This window comes from Equus quagga, chromosome 5, assembly GCF_021613505.1.
Source record: "Equus quagga isolate Etosha38 chromosome 5, UCLA_HA_Equagga_1.0, whole genome shotgun sequence".
Lineage (NCBI taxonomy): Eukaryota > Metazoa > Chordata > Mammalia > Perissodactyla > Equidae > Equus > Equus quagga.
In genome coordinates this window covers 116,484,396-116,502,297 of record NC_060271.1, presented here as the reverse complement: position 1 = coordinate 116,502,297, position 17,902 = coordinate 116,484,396, and the positions used below count along the sequence as shown (strand labels likewise).

The following is a 17,902-nucleotide window of genomic DNA, read 5'->3' as shown; positions in this document are numbered from 1 at the left end:
CACAAGTAATTTAAAGAGGATTCACATCCAATTTACCTTTCACTATTTATTTAAAGAGTTTGCTAAATAAATTAAAAGTGTCAACATTGTAGAGCCTGTTTAATCAAGTTATGAGGGTCCTGTTCCCTCTTTTGCATCATTGACTTACATGTAAACAGTTCTTTTGTTATTACTGATAAATCGTTTTCTTTTCACTAAAGCACATGTGGTAGAACACTCTTTTTGGCAGTGTTTTGTCAGCTTTTACTTTTTGTTATTATAGGTACTTAATAAAATAGCATTTGTTGAAAAAATTTATAATTCACATTTTTCACTGATTCTGATGGTTTCTTCTTTAATTATTGAGAGATGATTTAGTGTGGTAGTTAAGCAAATGGGCCATGGAGCCAGACATCCTGGGTTTGAATCCCAGCTCTGTCACCAACTAGCAGGATACATTGCTTCTCTGTGCCTCTGTTTCCTCATCTGTAAAATGGAGGTAATAATAGCATGCATCTCTGAAGGTTGCTGTGGGTTTAAATAGTTTAATTAAAGAATTTAGAATCGTGCCTGCCACGTAGTAAATGCTCAACAAATGTTAGCTCTTGCTGTTATTATTTATTGTGAAAATAGAGTAATTTTAGGTAATGTCTTTAAATTTAAATTCTGGGTCACATGTACAGTTCTTCAAAGGGAGGACCTTCCACAAATAATCACATTTTTGTCTTTCTCAGAGGTAAGGAGGAGAGCGTCTTCCCAATTCCAGTTAAATCATCAGTTTTTGTCACAAAAAGTGCACAGGCCTGGGAGTCAAGGTTTATTTGTTCGTTCAGCAAAACTTTATCTCTATACATAGTTGTTGAAGTATCCACACCCTGGACACCAATGCTAGATGCTGGCGATTTGAAGATGATTGAAAGGTGCCTACATCAGGGAGACTGAGATGTGGCCAGAGTGCCTTGAAAGTGGGTTCTGATGCCAGTGCTCCCACTGAGTGCCTGTGAGACCCTCTGGCCTTCACCATCATCATCTGTCAAATGACAATTTTTTAGTTTAGTTTATAATTATAAGTATATGCTAAAATTTTATCTGTGCTGGATGCTTAGCACTGTGGTAGATGCTGAACTGGGACGTTTAAAAAACTATAAAACAGTCTTGGCATGGAGAATCTTAGGATCTGGTTGGGAAAACAAACCACAATTAGAAAACAGGTAAATAATAATATTGGGAACCATGTGATTAGATGTAAAATAGGAGATTGTAGGGATGAGAGTATATGAAGGTCATTGTGCTTAGCATTTTACTGTAGTAATGGTTAGCTGCAATTTGGGTGATAAAGTACTAGAGTAAACTACCTGATTTGATGCCATCAAGAATTCCCACTTGCATAATTTGCAGATGTGATAGTTTATCTTCCTTTGTTCTCCCAAGTGTTAAGTTTTAAAATAGTGCATTCCTAGTATATTGAGATAATTAGAATTTAGTAAAAGATATATTTTAGAGCATAGTTCTTCATCCCCAAACTCTTTTTATGTTATGATGCTGGGATATGTCTTTTGGTCTTGTCACTGCTGTGTTCCCGTTACCTAGCACAGTGCCTGAAATATAGCAAGCACTCAGGAAGTACAGTTGAGGGACAGATTTGAAATTACATTTGAATTGTCAGCAATTTTCAAGTCATTTAAAATTAGTTTATTATTAAAAGATATTCAGTTTGGAATGTGGGTTTTTTAAACCTTAGATCTAAGTATGTGTTAGGACAAATTACTGTTAAACAAATATAATTTTAATCAAGACTGTAGCTTTTTATTTAGTAGGTTTTTCATTTTTGGTTAAGGAAATGTCTTTCTAGATGAGCGAACTTTCCTACTACATTAGTTATCTGTTGCTGACTTGTGATTTCAACTTGATGGGAGCCCTCACCCCAGAAGCGCCCAGCTGAGCCACTCCCAAATTCTGACACAAAGAAACTTTGAGAGATAATAAATGTTAGAAATGTAAAGTTTTGTGATACCACAATATAAAGAGTTTTATATACTTTGCTTGAAGACTGTTCCTCAGTAAATCACTCTGCATTCTTTCCTTCTGAAAAGGAGTAAAGCACTTTAGAAGAAAAAGATAAATCAAGCCATCATAGCCAAGTTTCTTTAGTCAGATATAAAAAGGATGTATTTAGCCTTAAAATATTTATGTAATTGTAAAATACTTCATGTTTATTATAAAAATCAAAACAATGCTGAGAGGTAATTGAAGAAAGGTAAAAATCACTCAAAATCTTGCTGCATTTTGGTGACTCTCCTTTTTGAAATCTATTTATGTACATAGACACACACACACACACACAGATGTTTTCCTTAAGTGGAATCATACTATTCATATGTATTTTTCATTCTTTTTAACCCATGCCCTTTTTGGATTAACAGAAAAACTAATATTCTCCTTTACAGATGTGACTTGAAATTTCACTGTAAATTAAATAATGTGACCAAAACCAATTTTAGACAGAGGAAATTTAAGAAGGGGGCACATTTTAGTTTAATCTTAAAAGAACCTTTAGGTAACATGACATTGGCTTGTTTCTCATAAATCTGTTTATCCTAGGTAATACAGAAGATAGAACATGACAGATGTTTTAAATAATTTGCTCAGCATTTCACTGAAGGAGAAGCAGTGCTGTATAGGAGAGAGACTTGCTGATGGCTGCTTAGCCTTTCCTCTGTTGCCTTGAACAGTCCAGCTCCTGGCCCCGAGTTTGTATATTGCAAAACAGAAGCCCTGCGGTTAATTGGAGAGTAGCCATTTTAATGTGGGCATGCTCTTTGGGGAGTGTTACCTCCCCCCACTTCCCCACTCCATGTAAGTGATCTTTCCAACAACATACTTTCTCTAAGGTAAATTTTGGTAAACTTTTCCTCTATCTTTTCTGTGATGTTTTAGTGGCCCTTATAGATTGGCAAGCCCACCCATTAATCTGGCTGTGCTTCCGTATAAGATTTGGGTGCCTCTCACACTTTACACTCTTGATTTCCCTTCTCCCTAGTCTTGCTCTTCTGCGAGTCATCCCTATCCAGTAAATGCATTTGTCACCATCGCCACTGCTGCTCCCCCAGTCCAAGAATCCATCATCTTTCTTGCCTGAAATGGATTCCTATCTGGGCTCCCTGTTTCCGTTTTACCACTTTGCAGTCTCTCTTTCCATAGAGTAGACAGGGTGATCTTTTAAAAGCATAGAACCAGATAATATTACTCTTCTTAAATCCTTGCTTTGTGCTTGGAATAAAACCTGAATTAATTGCCACCACCTACAGGCTCCGCGTGATCTGTCCCTTGCTTCCCCCTTGTCCTAATCTTTTGCTGTTCTCTCCCTCATTCACTCTGCTGTAGCTGTTTTGCCCAGATATATCAAGATTTCTTCCCCCAGATATATCAGACTTGTTCCTGCCTTCACGCCTTTGCACCAGCTGTTTCCTCTGCCTGGAATGCTCTTCCCCAGAACTTTGCATGGTTGGCCCCATCGTGTTATTCAGGTTTCGGGTTTCACCTCCTCCAGAGGTCTTCCCCAATCTTCCGGTGTAATGTAGCTCCTGTTTTAGTGCAGCACGCTATTTAATTTTCTTTATAACTTTTAGCGATCTTAAACCATCTTTATATATTTGTCTCTTGTTTATCATTTCTTCTTCCTTGCCAGAATTGAAGCTCCATGAGACTGTAGGTCTTGTCTTTCTTGTCCACCCTGTATTCCTAATGCTAGAACAATGCTCAATAAATCTTATCTAAGTGAAAAAAATCAGTGAATGAATCACTCAGATGGAGAAATGTACTTTTTAACATCCTAAGGTGGCTGGAACCAGCTGTACTTGTAAGGGAGGAAGGTGAAGGGGCAGAGCGCAAAAAGTCTTTTCGAGTTCTGGTTAAAGCATAAAGTAGATAAGGCAAAATATGGCTCAACAGTGAGTGTAACAATTCAGAACTAATTTCACATTGAAGAAGGCCGAGTTACTTATTCACACAAACTAGAATCGGATTAATCTTGAGGATTTCCTGTACAATTGATAACTTCAGTCATTAAGCTATATACATAGATTATTTGATCTTTAAGTCCCAAAAGACACAATCAAGTGAATAGTTTTTTAAAAAAATCATTTTAAAGCATTATTGGTTAAATATAACGTAAGAGAAAAAATTCTTAGTGTTCCTTGTAGGGTCATTACTGTCATTAGATTATGCTTTATGTTTTGTAATGCAGTAATTTGTGTGTTTCCATAAGTGTTTTCACTGTGCTGTGGGCTAGAAAAGATTATACTATAAGGGAAATATTTTAGTACCTTTAATAAAATGTGTCTTGAAGAATTTTTTGTTTTGAAAGGTAAAAGAGAATGTTTTCTTAAAACCTGTGAAAAATTAAAATAGGTTACGATGCAGTTACTGCCAGGACTTTGTTTTTTAGTTTATCAACTGATGTTTTTGTTGGCCCCTAAAGAAAAAGAAGAATCATCAACCTAGTGATTTATGTTAAATACGTCTGAGTTAAAGTTTCTTTCTGGTTCTTTTCTCTTTACATTCAAATAGTTTTGGGAAAAAGCAATAGTAAATCTAATATGAAGTCTGAGTTTGTTTTTTGGAGCCCACAGTTCTCAGATTTATTTTCGAATGGCTATTGACCTTCAGAGGTCACCCAGGGAAGCTGTACGTTTATTCCAGCAGTGCTTCCATCCATTAAACTACTTTCGTAGGTTCTTTTTCAGAAATGCTTCAGAGCCGCTTTTGGAATTATGAAAGAAAATTAGCCTCCTTGTTTACTTTATGAATTAAAAACCTCATTTTTTAAAACTAAATTAAGACATATAACTTACTCATTTGACTTCATATTAATATTTTATTAATTTGTGAAGCCAATACTGCTGTTATGCAGTTGAAGTTATGACTTGTAAGATCATGAAAGATACATCGTAAAGTAAATCTGTGTAAAGAACAAAGAACATGTATAACTTGGTGAAGTAATAGATTAAAAAAAACCCAACAAGCTGTTGAGACCTGAGTGACTAACTCACCCTCCCTTTTAAATTTGCATTTTATCTGAAACTGAGTGCAGTGCCTTGTGCTCTCCTGCAGATGTAAGTTACTAGGTGCCAAATCTAGAGGAAGCAGCTTACCTACATGGAAAGAGAGAAAATCGTCTGGTACCAGAAAAAGGCCCAAAGTGGGCTCTTTTTAGTACTAACTGAGTGAAAGCTAAGAGTCTATATTTAAAATATGACCATAAAACTACTCTTCTTTTACAATTCTTGGCATCAGAGACTACAGACCTGTTTTGAATGATATACCTGTTTTGAAAATCGCGATGCCCTTCTTTGAGAGAAGTAGTTGAAGCAGTGCTGGTGTTTGTTGTTAGAAGGCATGTAAGTTTTGTTGTGAGACAAATGAATTATTTGTTTTAGGGCAAGTCTTATTGTCTTGGCCTCCATGACCATTAAGGGCTTTTATTTTGTTCTATAAGCCAGTGTTTTAATCTTTTATCTGTAAGGATCACTTTTAATTTACTTTATTAAATATCATAAATATTTGGGGGTTAAAGAAAATCTTTTCTTCTCTCTTTTTAAAGCTGCACGTCATTGACTCCTGGACCCAACTGTGACCGATTTAAACTGCACATACCATATGCTGGAGAGACATTAAAATGTAAGTAAATGATGACTATTTTACTGAAAATGTAGATTACAGTGCTACTTATTGGACTTTGTGCTTTAGTTGTTGTTTCTGGCTGTTAAGTGTTATCTCCTAGGATACTTTGATCACTAGGATTTACCTTTTTTAAAAAATATGTCTTTCAATCCTAGGTCTAGTCAAAGTAAGGCAGTTGGCAAGGAATAAATTGTGGTCAAATAGACATACACAGAAATTCTTAATTTTTAGGCCTGTGCAGTAATTCTTATATATTTTTTTCTCCATAGGGAGATCTTAGGTAATACCTCAATAAAGAGAGTCCATTGCTTTAAAATACCTGACCATTTAGAAACATTGTTTAGGTAAGAATGGCCGCTGTCCATGACTACTGATAACCCCCTTCTGGAACCACTGTTGCCAAGCACCATTGTCACTGATGTACTCCTGACTGCCACTGAGTATGAGAGTCCTACCTCAAAGACTCTTGGCACAGGTTAGGAGTGTCAACCTGTTATCTCTCTTATAGCAAGGATCAGAAATGTAAATGGCTGCAGGGGCCAGACCAGTAACATAAATGAGGGAAGCGGGCTAGATGTGCCAAGTTGAGGCACACCTACCCTGTCTCCAGGGGACTGCCTCTATTGATTTATTGAGAGAAGATGGAAATCTGAACTTTTATATGAATCTGTCAGTTTTAGATGTTGGCCACTTTTTAAAAATTAAAAACGTAGTGTGGGCCACCATTATGCAGGCCAAACCAAATGTGTTTGTGGGCTGCCTCAAATTGAGCTCTTGGACCGCTAGTTTGTGATCTTCATGAATAGTATGCAAGACCTACTGTTGTGTTTAGTCTACCATCTATAGCCTTTGTCTAGGCTGCATCAGGCCTTCTCTGCCATTATACCTGTACTGAAGCTCTATCTTAGTGTGGAAATGATGATAGCTTTGATTGGTTAGTATCAATAATCTCATCGGGAATTTTCTTTCTTGAACCTATACTTGTGGTGAACAGGCTATTAAAATATCTCTATTCTTAAAAAGAAGAAAAAGAACATAGATGTTAAAGAGGGGACAGATCAGTCAACAGTGCCTTTCAGACCATAGACTGTGTTTTATCATTGTAGGCCAGGTGGGGCCACATCTTATTATTCTGTAGAATCACTTTATATTAGATTACCATATGCAACATGGAGTGAAAATTTGTGACATGCTAACTTGTTAACCTTGCATTATTAGGTCATTCTCTGGAAACCATTAAAATAGAGAAGAATTTCAGCTGCCTGAGGGTAGTAGGATAGATTAGATTACTGCTTTTTTGAAAAAAATTAACTAAATTTAAAAGAAATATCAAAGTTAATCATTCACATGGTTAAGTATATAAATAGTTCAGAGATTTTTTTATGTATGAAAGTAGTAGTTCTTTGTCCCATTTCTCCCCAGTCCTAGTCCTGTTTCCCAAGGGAATCACTTAAAATTTTTTTAAATTGTTTGAGTGTTTAGTTCTCTGGGGATGATCTCCATATATCTAAATAATATGCTTATGCCTCTGTTTCTTGACTTATCAATTTTAGATATTATTATCTTTTGACTTCCTGCTCAGATTCATGAGGCATCAGCCTGTTTTCACTGCACCCTTTGTCTTTCTCTCCTCTTCTGTAATGCAGTTATTTCACTGCTGTTGGTTCCTGTGTTGGTTACCCTGTACCTTTAAAATTGTTATAAGATCACTTTAGGCATTGTATTGTACAGTCAAATGAGCAGTCCCTAAAAATTCTTAGTAAGTCCCTGGCACACCATTAGCACTGTGATTACTTAAGCACAATCTCTATGCAATGATGATGAACCCTTTATGCTTCGATTTAGTTTCCCATTAAGAAACTATTGGATAGTGTCTTTTGGCTTCTTAATTTATAAGATGAGCTCCTTCACCTCCCAACTTTTGTCTTCTATTATTTCCTTTGGATTGATAACTTATTGTCTGTTCTAAATCTGTGATTGTCTTCTACAACGAATTGCTTGAATGATTGCTCTGCAGGCCTGCCCCTTCCTGGTTATCACTATGGAATTTACCTTTGTTATTTTCTTGGATTTGACCTTGGTTTTTAGAATCTATGTATTGAAAATTCTGTTTTGTAGAAGTATGTCTTGGTAAACAGGTATCCCTTTATCTTGCTGGAATACTGTCTCGAATAACTTGCTCAGATTCCTCTCCTCCCTCCCCCCTTCCACCTTTCCTGTTGCCCTTCTACTAATTTTTTATTACCACAGTCATAATTACATATCTTAATTTCTAAGAGCTCTTTCTTGCTCTTGCTCTCTGTTTCACAACATCTTGTTCTTATTTTTCAAGTACAATATCTTAAAAGCTTTAAAAGGATATAGAGTTTTTAAAAAAAATTTTCTTCTGTTTTCCGAATTATTTTAAATTTTCCCCAGGGGTTGTGTTTTTGTTTATCCTCTTTTTTTTCCCCCCTCTGTTATTCTATAGCCATGCATTAAGTAAAAGGTGGTTTTTGGTTGTCCATTTATGTTAAGACAGACAATAAAACTCTGATTTGGTGGGCTGGCCCAGTGGTGTAGTGGTTAAGTTTGCACACTCTGCTTCGGTGGCCTGGGGTTCATGGGTTCAGATCCTGGGTCTGGACCTATGCACTGCTCATCAAGCTATGCTGTGGCAGCATCCCACATACAGAATAGAGGAAGATTGGCACAGATGTTAGCTCAGGGCCACTCTTCCTCACAAAAAAAAAGACCAAAAAAACAACCCACCCCAAAAAACCTCTTGTTGGGTCTTCTGTATAGGTCATCAGGGCTTATTGAGTGTGTGGGTTACTGGTGGGCCAGCTATTAGTATGAGGAACCTCTGTGTGTCTTATTTTGGAGTTCAACTGTTCTAGCTCTTCCTCAAATAGGTTGTTCTATTTCTTTAGAAAATCCTCTGTATGTTTTTCTTGGGGATATACATCTGGCCACCATGCCATTTTAGGGGGATGGGTATATAGATTAGTTCCCATGGAGCTTTTAGTTAAAACTCCCTGTTCTTATCTCTGTGTCTCCTTCTTGTGTCTCTGTACACTAGATGACTGCAAGTTTTTATGACTTTACCAGGACAGATGGCTTCCTCCTCATCAGTAGCCTCTTTTTCACTTTATTGCAGCCAAAGCTTTCTTTGCCCTGTCTCATTGAGTATTACTGTTCCACCTGCAGCTGCCTTCTAGGAATTTGTTGAAATGTCTCATCTCCTGGTTGCTACTCTCTTTCCTTCCTCTTTACTCTCCTGTTGTTTTGGATTTTTATCTTTCTGTTTCTTCACTATCATTTAATGGAAGAGTGGGTCTTAGAAGAGAGAAGAAATACATGTGTGTGGTCAGTCCACAGCCTTGAGCCAAAAATAATGTGACTTCACAAGGATCTTTCGAGCTGTATGAGTTTATGTTAGTAAGCATTTACTAATATCCTATATCTTCTCATTACTATAAGATTTTCATGGGAATCCTCTTATAACATTAGCAATTAGGGTATTTGGACTGATATTCACATTATAAGTTAATTATGTCTTATCAAGCTATTGCTTGATATCATCATTATGTACTAGGGCCTTAATTTAGCCCATAGAATGCTCTATAATTGAATAATAAGTGAACTTTGTATACTGAAGCTCTTGCACATTAAGTTGAGTCAAGATCCTAGCCTTAAGCATTCCTCAACCAAATAAAAGGAAAAGGCAATGATTATGGACACTATATTTACAAAAGTTCATTGAATCGGAAGAAGGAGTTTTTATTATTTCTTTCTGAAATTCTTGACGTTATTTAGGAAGGCTTTCTGAAGGGTGTTGGTCATATAATTAAGTTTAGTGTTGGAACCAAGGTATGACAGGGAGTGCAGAGCCGGGAAAGATTTGGTTTAACAGACTAGAGCAAAGTGATGTTATGAACAAATTCTTTCTGGGCTTTGGGAAAGTATAGTGTTTAAGGTAACATTTCACCTCTTGCTTTAAAAAATTTTCTAAAAAACTCTTAGATTGGTACCCTTTGAGGTACCCCAGTGCTTCAGTATGGAGGCCAAACTATAAACGTCTTTAAATTTCCAGATGGAAATTGCTTTTAATGTCTGTTGAAAATGCGATAGAATCCTCAAAAATAAATGAAATTAGATAAATTATGAAACATGTCCTTATTCTCTGACAGTGTAAAAATTGAAAAATTTACATAAAGAAAATAAAAACAAACAAAGACATAGTTAAAACTCAAGTCAAGATCAATTAAACCATTTTTATTAGACCTGGTGTTTTACGAATCTGCCTACATAAATTTGTTCATATCAGTGATTATATAGCAAGGCTATTTTATTTTTCTTAATTTGTATAATGTTTAGGCCATGATTATTTAAAGTTTCTTTCTTTTTAACTGTACTTATTTTAAAATTATTTCAAAATTGATTCTGTTTAGGGGCCGGCCTGGTGGCGCAGCATTTAAGTTCACGTGCTCTACTTTGGCAGCCCAGGGTTCACTGGTTCGGATCCTGGGTGCGGACTTACGGACCACTTATCAAGCCATGCTGTGGCGGGCTTCTTCAGCAAAAAGAGGAGGATTGGCGGCGGGTGTTAGCTCAGGGCTAATCTTCCTAAAAAAAAAAAAAATAATTCTGTTTACAGTTTTTTAATAAATGTTTCTAAGAGGAGTCTCTTGAGTCATGATGTGTTGATAGTAGGAGTAATGTACAGCACTTTGACATTTTATTAACCTCAGTAATTAGTGTAGCTTCACTCTGCATGGTTTAAAGTTCATGGAAGTAGATAATTTACTGTATCAACGAAATTATTGTAAAGGAATAAATCTTTTGTGGCAAATTAGGAATTTGTAAAGAATCTGTTTTTCTCTCTTAGAGAACAGCAAGATTTTGCATTGCTGTAAAATTAGTGTTAGACTCACTTCTTTTTTTTTTTTTACTCTATTTTATTTAAAAAAAATCTTGCAAGGACAAAGACTTTTACATGTTTCTACTCCGTCAAGTTTTATAACCTTCGGTCTATCAATAAGGTTATCGTGGTTAATTATCACAAGATTGGTGATTGAGTTCAACCTCCTATAACTAACATAATATTTCATCTTTAAACAAATACAATTCTTTACAAGAAATGTTTTAACAAATGTAGTTTTCTAAAACAAATATACATAATTGAAAGGTTACATAGTTTAATAATCCTTGGAAAATAACTATCACAGCAAATAGAAAAGCTCTTTGCCCTCTTTAGGAAACAGACCTAGAGTGAAACCTAACTTATGGTAGTAAGAAACTGAATAAGTACAGATTTAAATTATATTCTATGGTAACTACTAGATAAATATTCTCTTTTGCCTTTATCTTTCTAAGCAAAGAGTAATTGCTAACTCAATGCATTACAATCTCAGAATGGTTTATGTAAACAACTTCTTTATCTAACGTTTCTCATTAAATCCCATTGAAAACTTGTGGTGTGTGGTTTAAACTATAATTTTAACCAAGGCTGAATCAAAGTATTTGGTGTTTAAAGTAATTTTATTTTATAACTTTAAGCTCAGTGAAGTTAGAGATGGAGTCTCTGGCATAGCAAAGATTTTCAATTAAATATTTGCTGAAAGGGACCGGCCAGTGGCACAGCAGTTAAGTTCGCATGTTCTGCTTCGGCAGCCCAGGGTTCGCTGGTTCAGATCCCGGGTGCGGACATGGCACTGCTTGGCAAGCCATGCTGTGGCAGGTGTCCCACATATAAAGTAGAGGAAGATGGGCATGGATGTTAGCTCAGGGCCAGTCTTCCTCAGAAAAAAGAGGAGGATTGGCAGCAGATGTTAGCTCAGGGCTATTCTTCCTCAAAAAAAAAGAAAATTTGTTGAAGGAATGGAATGAATGCATGCGTGAATTAATGAATCAGTGTTCAGATTTTTGTTGGTTGAAGTGTAGTGTTATAAAGAATGTGGCATTCTGTTACTGTATCAGTCCCTTGCCAACAGAAATTCAGTCTTTAGAAGTTATTTACTATACAAAGAATTTGTAATTGGAACATTGCTCTTAACAATTCAGAAAACAGGAAGGATATATAGTACTTTGCAGATTTGGAGTCTGTTTCAATTTTGTCTTTATATTTATATATTTTACTCTGCCCTCTTGAAGCAGATAAATGAAAATAGTGTGTAATTAAATTTTATATTTCAGAATATTTTATATGTTAGAAAACAGTTCTATAAATGTTTCATCTGTGAATAAAGGAAACTTTGTGCAGTTACTGAGAATGAGAGTGAAAGACAAAGAAGAGGGCATATTTCTACCCATGAATTCATGAATTGATGCCTACAGAATTACCCACATCCAAAATTAAATAACTGAAATAAAAAAGACCAGAAGATTACAGTACATTAGGAATGACGTTATTGTTTCCTCAGCTCTTTTAATGTGAAGAGACACTGTTGAGCAGTGAAAGAGTTGCTAGTCTGTGTAAGATTCTCATGGAAAATATCAAAGGATGTCTGAATTAAAGAGAAGTTCTTGAATTTCACGATTGTAGAAGAGACAGCTAGTACTTACTTAAACAGGATTGGAAAAGTCAATCTACAGTGATAAAGATTGATTTAGATAAAATACATGTTAATATCTAGGATGGTGCCACTAAAAACATTGACCAATTATAGCAGAAATCAGAGAGGAAGATCAGTGAGCTTCATATAAATGCGTATTTGTAAAAATAGCCACCCTCGTCACGCTCTACAGTGCTTAGCTCTTGAAGAAATTACTGTTTGTGTTTTTGTGTGCCCTATTTAATAGGGGAGGGAGTGAGACTCTTTTGCTTATATTTTATTTCCAATCTTTAGCTTGTTACCTGGCATTTAGAGTGGCTCAATAAGTGTTTATGGAGTGAATGAACCATGTTCATTCTGTGGATCTAGCAATGATAGAAGTGACAGAACTCTGAAGTATTCTCAGTTTTGCAAGTTCTTTGAATAACACTATTTATGTAACTATAAAGAGAGATTATTGAAATATTTTAAGTTATATCAAGCAAGTCTGTGGCTGGTAAATCAAATGGTTTGCTAACATTCGTTTCAAATATGAAATTATCTTTTGTTTAAAATTTCTATTTTTCATACTAACAATTTATTTTAATCAGAGATTGTTTGGTTATAAGAAACCCATTGGAACAAACATAAATTAAAGAGTTTGTTTGTCTTTATAAGGAATTAAATGAATTCCATGGTGCCTAAGGGCAGGAAATATAGCCAGGCCTCACAGGGGCTGGAACCAGGGACTGCAAGGATGGTAGACACCATAGTAGCCAGTCAGCATCTGTGTCCTTGTTTGTCTCTTTCTCCTGCAGCGTATTCTATTGTCACTATATTCTCCAGATTTCTGTTTCTCCTCACATAGAGTAGAAATGGCTTCCTGAACCCACTCTGTGGTAACTCAGTTCAAGGCCACCAGAGACAGTCTAAGGTCTTTGAGCCTAAATTCCTGGGAGGGAGGGTCTGATTGGCAGCTTGGGCTGGGTGTCCACTTGTGATTCAGTCAAATGGCCAGGAATTCTGGGTCGTGTATTATCAACCTGGTTACTAGAGGCCAGTTTTAGCACAAGGTAAGCATGGGCTGGGCAGGTGCCCAGAGAGGTATCTATTCCACTGTTTCAGGAATTCTTTCTAAAGAGCTTCCAAATGAAACTATAGACATTTTCCCTTTGTCTTTAACAATAGAAGCAATACCGTTGTTTATCGTCTGAGGAATGATGAATATTTCAAAGCCGTTTGCAACAGAGTGAAGAAGTCATGCCAAAGAATTATCTCCAAAGGTTTTGAAAGACTTTTCAAAAGTTGAAAGACTTTCTCCGAGGAAAAGTTTTTTTTTTAGGGGAAAATGAAAAAAATAGATTATGATTGGGATAATAGATTTTCTCCCATGTTTGCAGAGGAGCCGTATAAAATTACTGTTTATTTCCAGGCTTCAATACTACCTCACTAAATTTAAATTTTTATTTTTGGGGGAATGATTACAGCAAAATGTAGCTAATCTGAGAACTGCTATTAAATGGGACTATTTAATTGAACAGCGGTCAGACATATGCAAAGATTTTTTACAGACATATTGCAAATAGGGTTCTAGAAGTTCTACTTCACTGAATCTTGAAATTCAACTTCATCTTTGATCCTGTCTCAAGTGGTTTGACTGCTGTGTGTGTGTGCGTGTGTGTGTGTGTGTGTGTGAGTTAACACAGTGCTTCCTGCATCTCAAGTCTGTTACATATTACTGTGTCTTAGACAATCAGCATAGTAAGCTCAGAATGCTCTTTTTTTCCCTGCTCTATTCCTCTAAAATCTTTCTTATGCAGCATTGTAGAGATAGAGAGACACTGGGGCTGGGCACTGATGGCTGTCAAACAGAAACTGGATACCAAACTGGTAGCACCTGAAGGACCCAAGTGGCGTTGTGACGTTTGTTGCATCAGCTGAAAGAGAGATTAAGGTTCTGTTGATTTAATCATATCTATGAGAATTTTGCACTTTGGTTTGTTCTTATACCTTATATTTTGAACTTTGGCCAGTAGGTCCAAAAGCTGGCTACCGTGGCTCTAGCTGTGGGCAATTTTGTTGGGATGACAATGTTGTTTTGTGTAAAATTTCTTGTATTGTTTAAAGTAACCTGTTTGGGAAGTGTTAACCGAGTAATCCTTCTGCTATAACCCCTCCTCTCTCCCCTTCAGTATCTGAGGACTGAATCCCTCAGCCTAGCATTCAAGCCTCTCACAGTCTGCCACTCCCTCCTTCCAGTCCCCCTAGTCGGGCTCAGCTGACAACAATCCAAGTCATAAGCCTACACAACCGATTGCTCATTGTACTTCTCAAATACCCTGCTTTTCCTGTTTCTGCTTTTGTTTACATTGTTTTGGCTTCAGAACGATGGACCAAGGAAATAAAGTAGCCTGACTGATTTGTGACATATTTGGTTCTTCATTTGCGCTCACAAATCTGCCATTCTACTGGATGTGCTCTCTAGGAGGCTCCTTGGCCAGCTCTCTTCTAGTCTCTAAGATCACCTGCAAGGAGAGTAGGAGTGAACCATTTTTACTATAATTCATAACAGTTGAGCTGAGTAAAAAGTTGGACACGATGTCCAGGGACTTAGTGCTTTGCATCATGCTGAGAGGCATAATTTTCCTTGGTAGCGTAGTTCATTTTACTTTTATTTTTATCTTTTTAAAAGATTCATTTACTTAAAGATTATTATTATCTAGCATTCAAGGTATTTTTAGAGGCTAATTAGGGAGGCAGGTCACCTTTGATTTAGTGAATGTTCTAAAAAAATGCTCATTGAAAGGCAAGTAAGAAGTGCTAATTTTGTGGATTAGACGTTATCTCTCCCTCAGATTTTGAGGATTCTTTGTCCTAGGATTTCAGAATATTTTATTTTCTTGGAATTCATGGAATGTTAGAAAAATTTGAAGAATAGCGACTTATTATTATTAATTTAAATTTGTAAAGTCAGTTATAGCTAACTATAGATATAATCTGGCTTTGATGCTGATTATAGTTTATTAAAAAATGACTGAGATAATTGCTAAACTAACTTACTGAGCATTTATTTTATAGAGAGTTAGGCTTGTTTATATACGTGATCTCATTTAATCACACAGTAGTGCTGAAATAGAAATTTATCCCACTTTTTACTATTAACTTTATTGAAGCATAATTTACAGTTAATATAAAATGTACTCATTTTAAGTGTACCGTTCTGTACATTTTGGCAGTTGTAAACACATGTGTAACTGCGCTGCAGTCAAGAACATAGAACATTTCCGTTCTCCGTAGATAGAGAACATTTCTTTCCCTCCTCAAGTCAGTCACCTCCACCACCATGCCCCTAATCCCTGAGCCTTATCTTTTCTCTGAGGCTCTAAAACTGTTTTGCCTCTTTTAGAATTTCATGTACTAAATGGAATCATATACTATGTAGTTTTGGTGTATGGCTTCTTTCATTCAGCATAACGCTTTTAAGATTCAGCCATATTATTCCTTGTATCAGACTTTTGTTCCTTTTATTGCTGAATGGTATAACATTGTGTGGATATATCACAGGTTTTTTTTTATTCATTCATTTATTGAAGGACATTTGGGTTTCCAGTTTTTGACTGTTATGAATAAATCTGCTATTATATTTTCATACATGTTTTTCTGTGGAGATGTGTTTTCATTTTCTTGGGTAAATACCTAGGTGTGGTATTGCTGTGTTATAAGCTAAGTGTGTGCTTAACTATATAAGTAACTGCTAAACTGTTTTCCAACGTGGTTGTACTATTTTACATTCCTGCCAGCAATTTATGAGCAATCTAGTTATTCCATGTTCTTGCCAGGATTTGATATTGTAGGTCTTTTTAATTATGTCCATGCTAATGGATATGTAGTGGTACCTCATTATGGCTTTAATTTGCATTTTAATGTACTTATTGGCTATTCACATATCTTTTATTGTGAAGTGTCCAAATCTTTTGCTCAATGTTTTGATTGAATTGTTCATTTTCTTGTTGAGTTATAAGTGTTCTCTATATAGTTTAGAAAGAAGTTGTCAGTTTGTCGCTATTTTCTTCCAGTCTGTGACTTCCCTTTTCATCTTTTTAATGGTATCCAAGAGCAGACGTTTTTAATGTAGGGACCTGAAATTGGCCACCCCGAGATATGTCTCTTTGGCATCAGGATTATTTGAGGCTGATTGCTTTTGATAAATTGGGACAGGGAAGGAGGCTCTGAGGAATGGAACTTGCCCTTTCTTAGGACACATTTACATTTGTAAGGTAAATCTCTATCTGTGAAAGGTGCCTCCCTCTCTGTACCAGGAAGAAGAAAGGCGATGACCTTCTCTCTAGAAACTCTTAATCAATACCAAAGGCAAGGACTTAAAATCTGCATTTTATTGTGCTTCTCTGGTAACCTCCTGTAACTGACTTCCCTCCCTCTCCCAACGTTGGCATCTCCTTAAAGATTAAGCATCTTTCTTTAGGCTGGGAACCGATTGCAGCGCTCATCTGTGACCCCTCAGCCGAGGTAACACACCTGCCACCCCGCGGCGTTCACTGAGACAGCGGACCTATCTGCCGTTTCCATCAAGCGCTGTGCTGACAGAGCAGCCTCGTGACTATTGTAAAAGGGACACTTCAATCATATGTGAAACACCCTGCTTGGGGCTGTATAACCACTCTGTGCACCCCACTTCTTCGTGCCCTTTCTTCCTTCGGGAAGAAAGGCCCCGGGCCATGGTTCCTCATAAAGCTCTGTTTAATTTTCTCTTGCTATTCTGTCTCATGTGAATTTAATTCGTTCTCTGGCCAGACGAACCCACATTTGGGAAGAGGAAATGTCTTCCTCCCCTACATTAATATCGATGAAGTCCAATTTAACAATTTTTTTTTATGGTTTATGCTTTTGGCTTCTTGTTTAAAGTCTTTGCCTATCTGAAGGTCTTAAAGATTTTCTCCTAGAAGTTTTATATTTTTACCTTTGACATTTTGGCTTTTGATCTATTTTACTTAATTTTGACCATACATATGTTAATTAACCATGTAAGTATGGGTTCATTTCTGGACTTTACGTTGTATTCCATTGATATGCCTATCATATGTCCATCTATCATAGTCCATGATATGTCAAACATGTGTATTTACATTGTATTCTCATGATATGTATGTGAGTACAACACTGACTTGATTACTATAGCTTTATAGTAAGTCTCAATCAGGCAGTGTAAGTCCTACAACTTTTTTTCCAAAACTGTTTTGGCTATCCTAGGTGCTTTGTATTTTCATAGAAATTTTAGAATCAGCTTATTAAATGTCTACAAAAATCCTGCTGCGATTGCATTAAATCTGGAGATCAATTTGTGGAGAATTAGCATCTTAATAACATTGAGTCTTCCAACCGATAGAAATGATAACTTCTCTATTTAGGTCTTCTTTAATTTCTTTCAGTATTTTTAAGTTTTTGGTGAACAAGTCTTGTACAAGTTTTGTTAAATTTTCCTGTAAATATTTCATTTTGTAATGCTAATTTATAGTATACGTTTTTTTAACTTTCTTTTTCTAATTCTTTGTTGCTAATCTGTTGATACTGTGAAAATTAATAAAAGGAAACCTCATTTAAAATGGAGTCGGGAGGCCAGAAGAGGGAGCTCTCATGTACCCCCACTCATTGCCCTCCACAGACCCCAAACAGTGAGAGGTGTACCTTGAGTCTCCAACAGGAAGTGG

At 36.3% G+C, this 17,902-nt stretch overlaps 1 protein-coding gene across 2 annotated transcripts in view; it reads left to right on the top strand.

The window, feature by feature from the left end:
* Positions 1 to 17,902, top strand: part of BABAM2 (BRISC and BRCA1 A complex member 2) — a 419,181-nt gene that overhangs the window by 36,212 nt on the left and 365,067 nt on the right. Inside the window, exons 1-2 of one of the 2 annotated variants that reach the window (XM_046660583.1) lie at positions 2,628 to 2,835; positions 5,582 to 5,658. In XM_046660583.1, the coding sequence (XP_046516539.1) occupies positions 2,792 to 2,835; positions 5,582 to 5,658 (121 nt within the window). In that variant the 5' untranslated portion in view covers positions 2,628 to 2,791. Of the gene's footprint in view, positions 1 to 2,627; positions 2,836 to 5,581; positions 5,659 to 17,902 lie in introns of those variants that run through there. The other variant, XM_046660582.1, reaches the window with a different exon arrangement.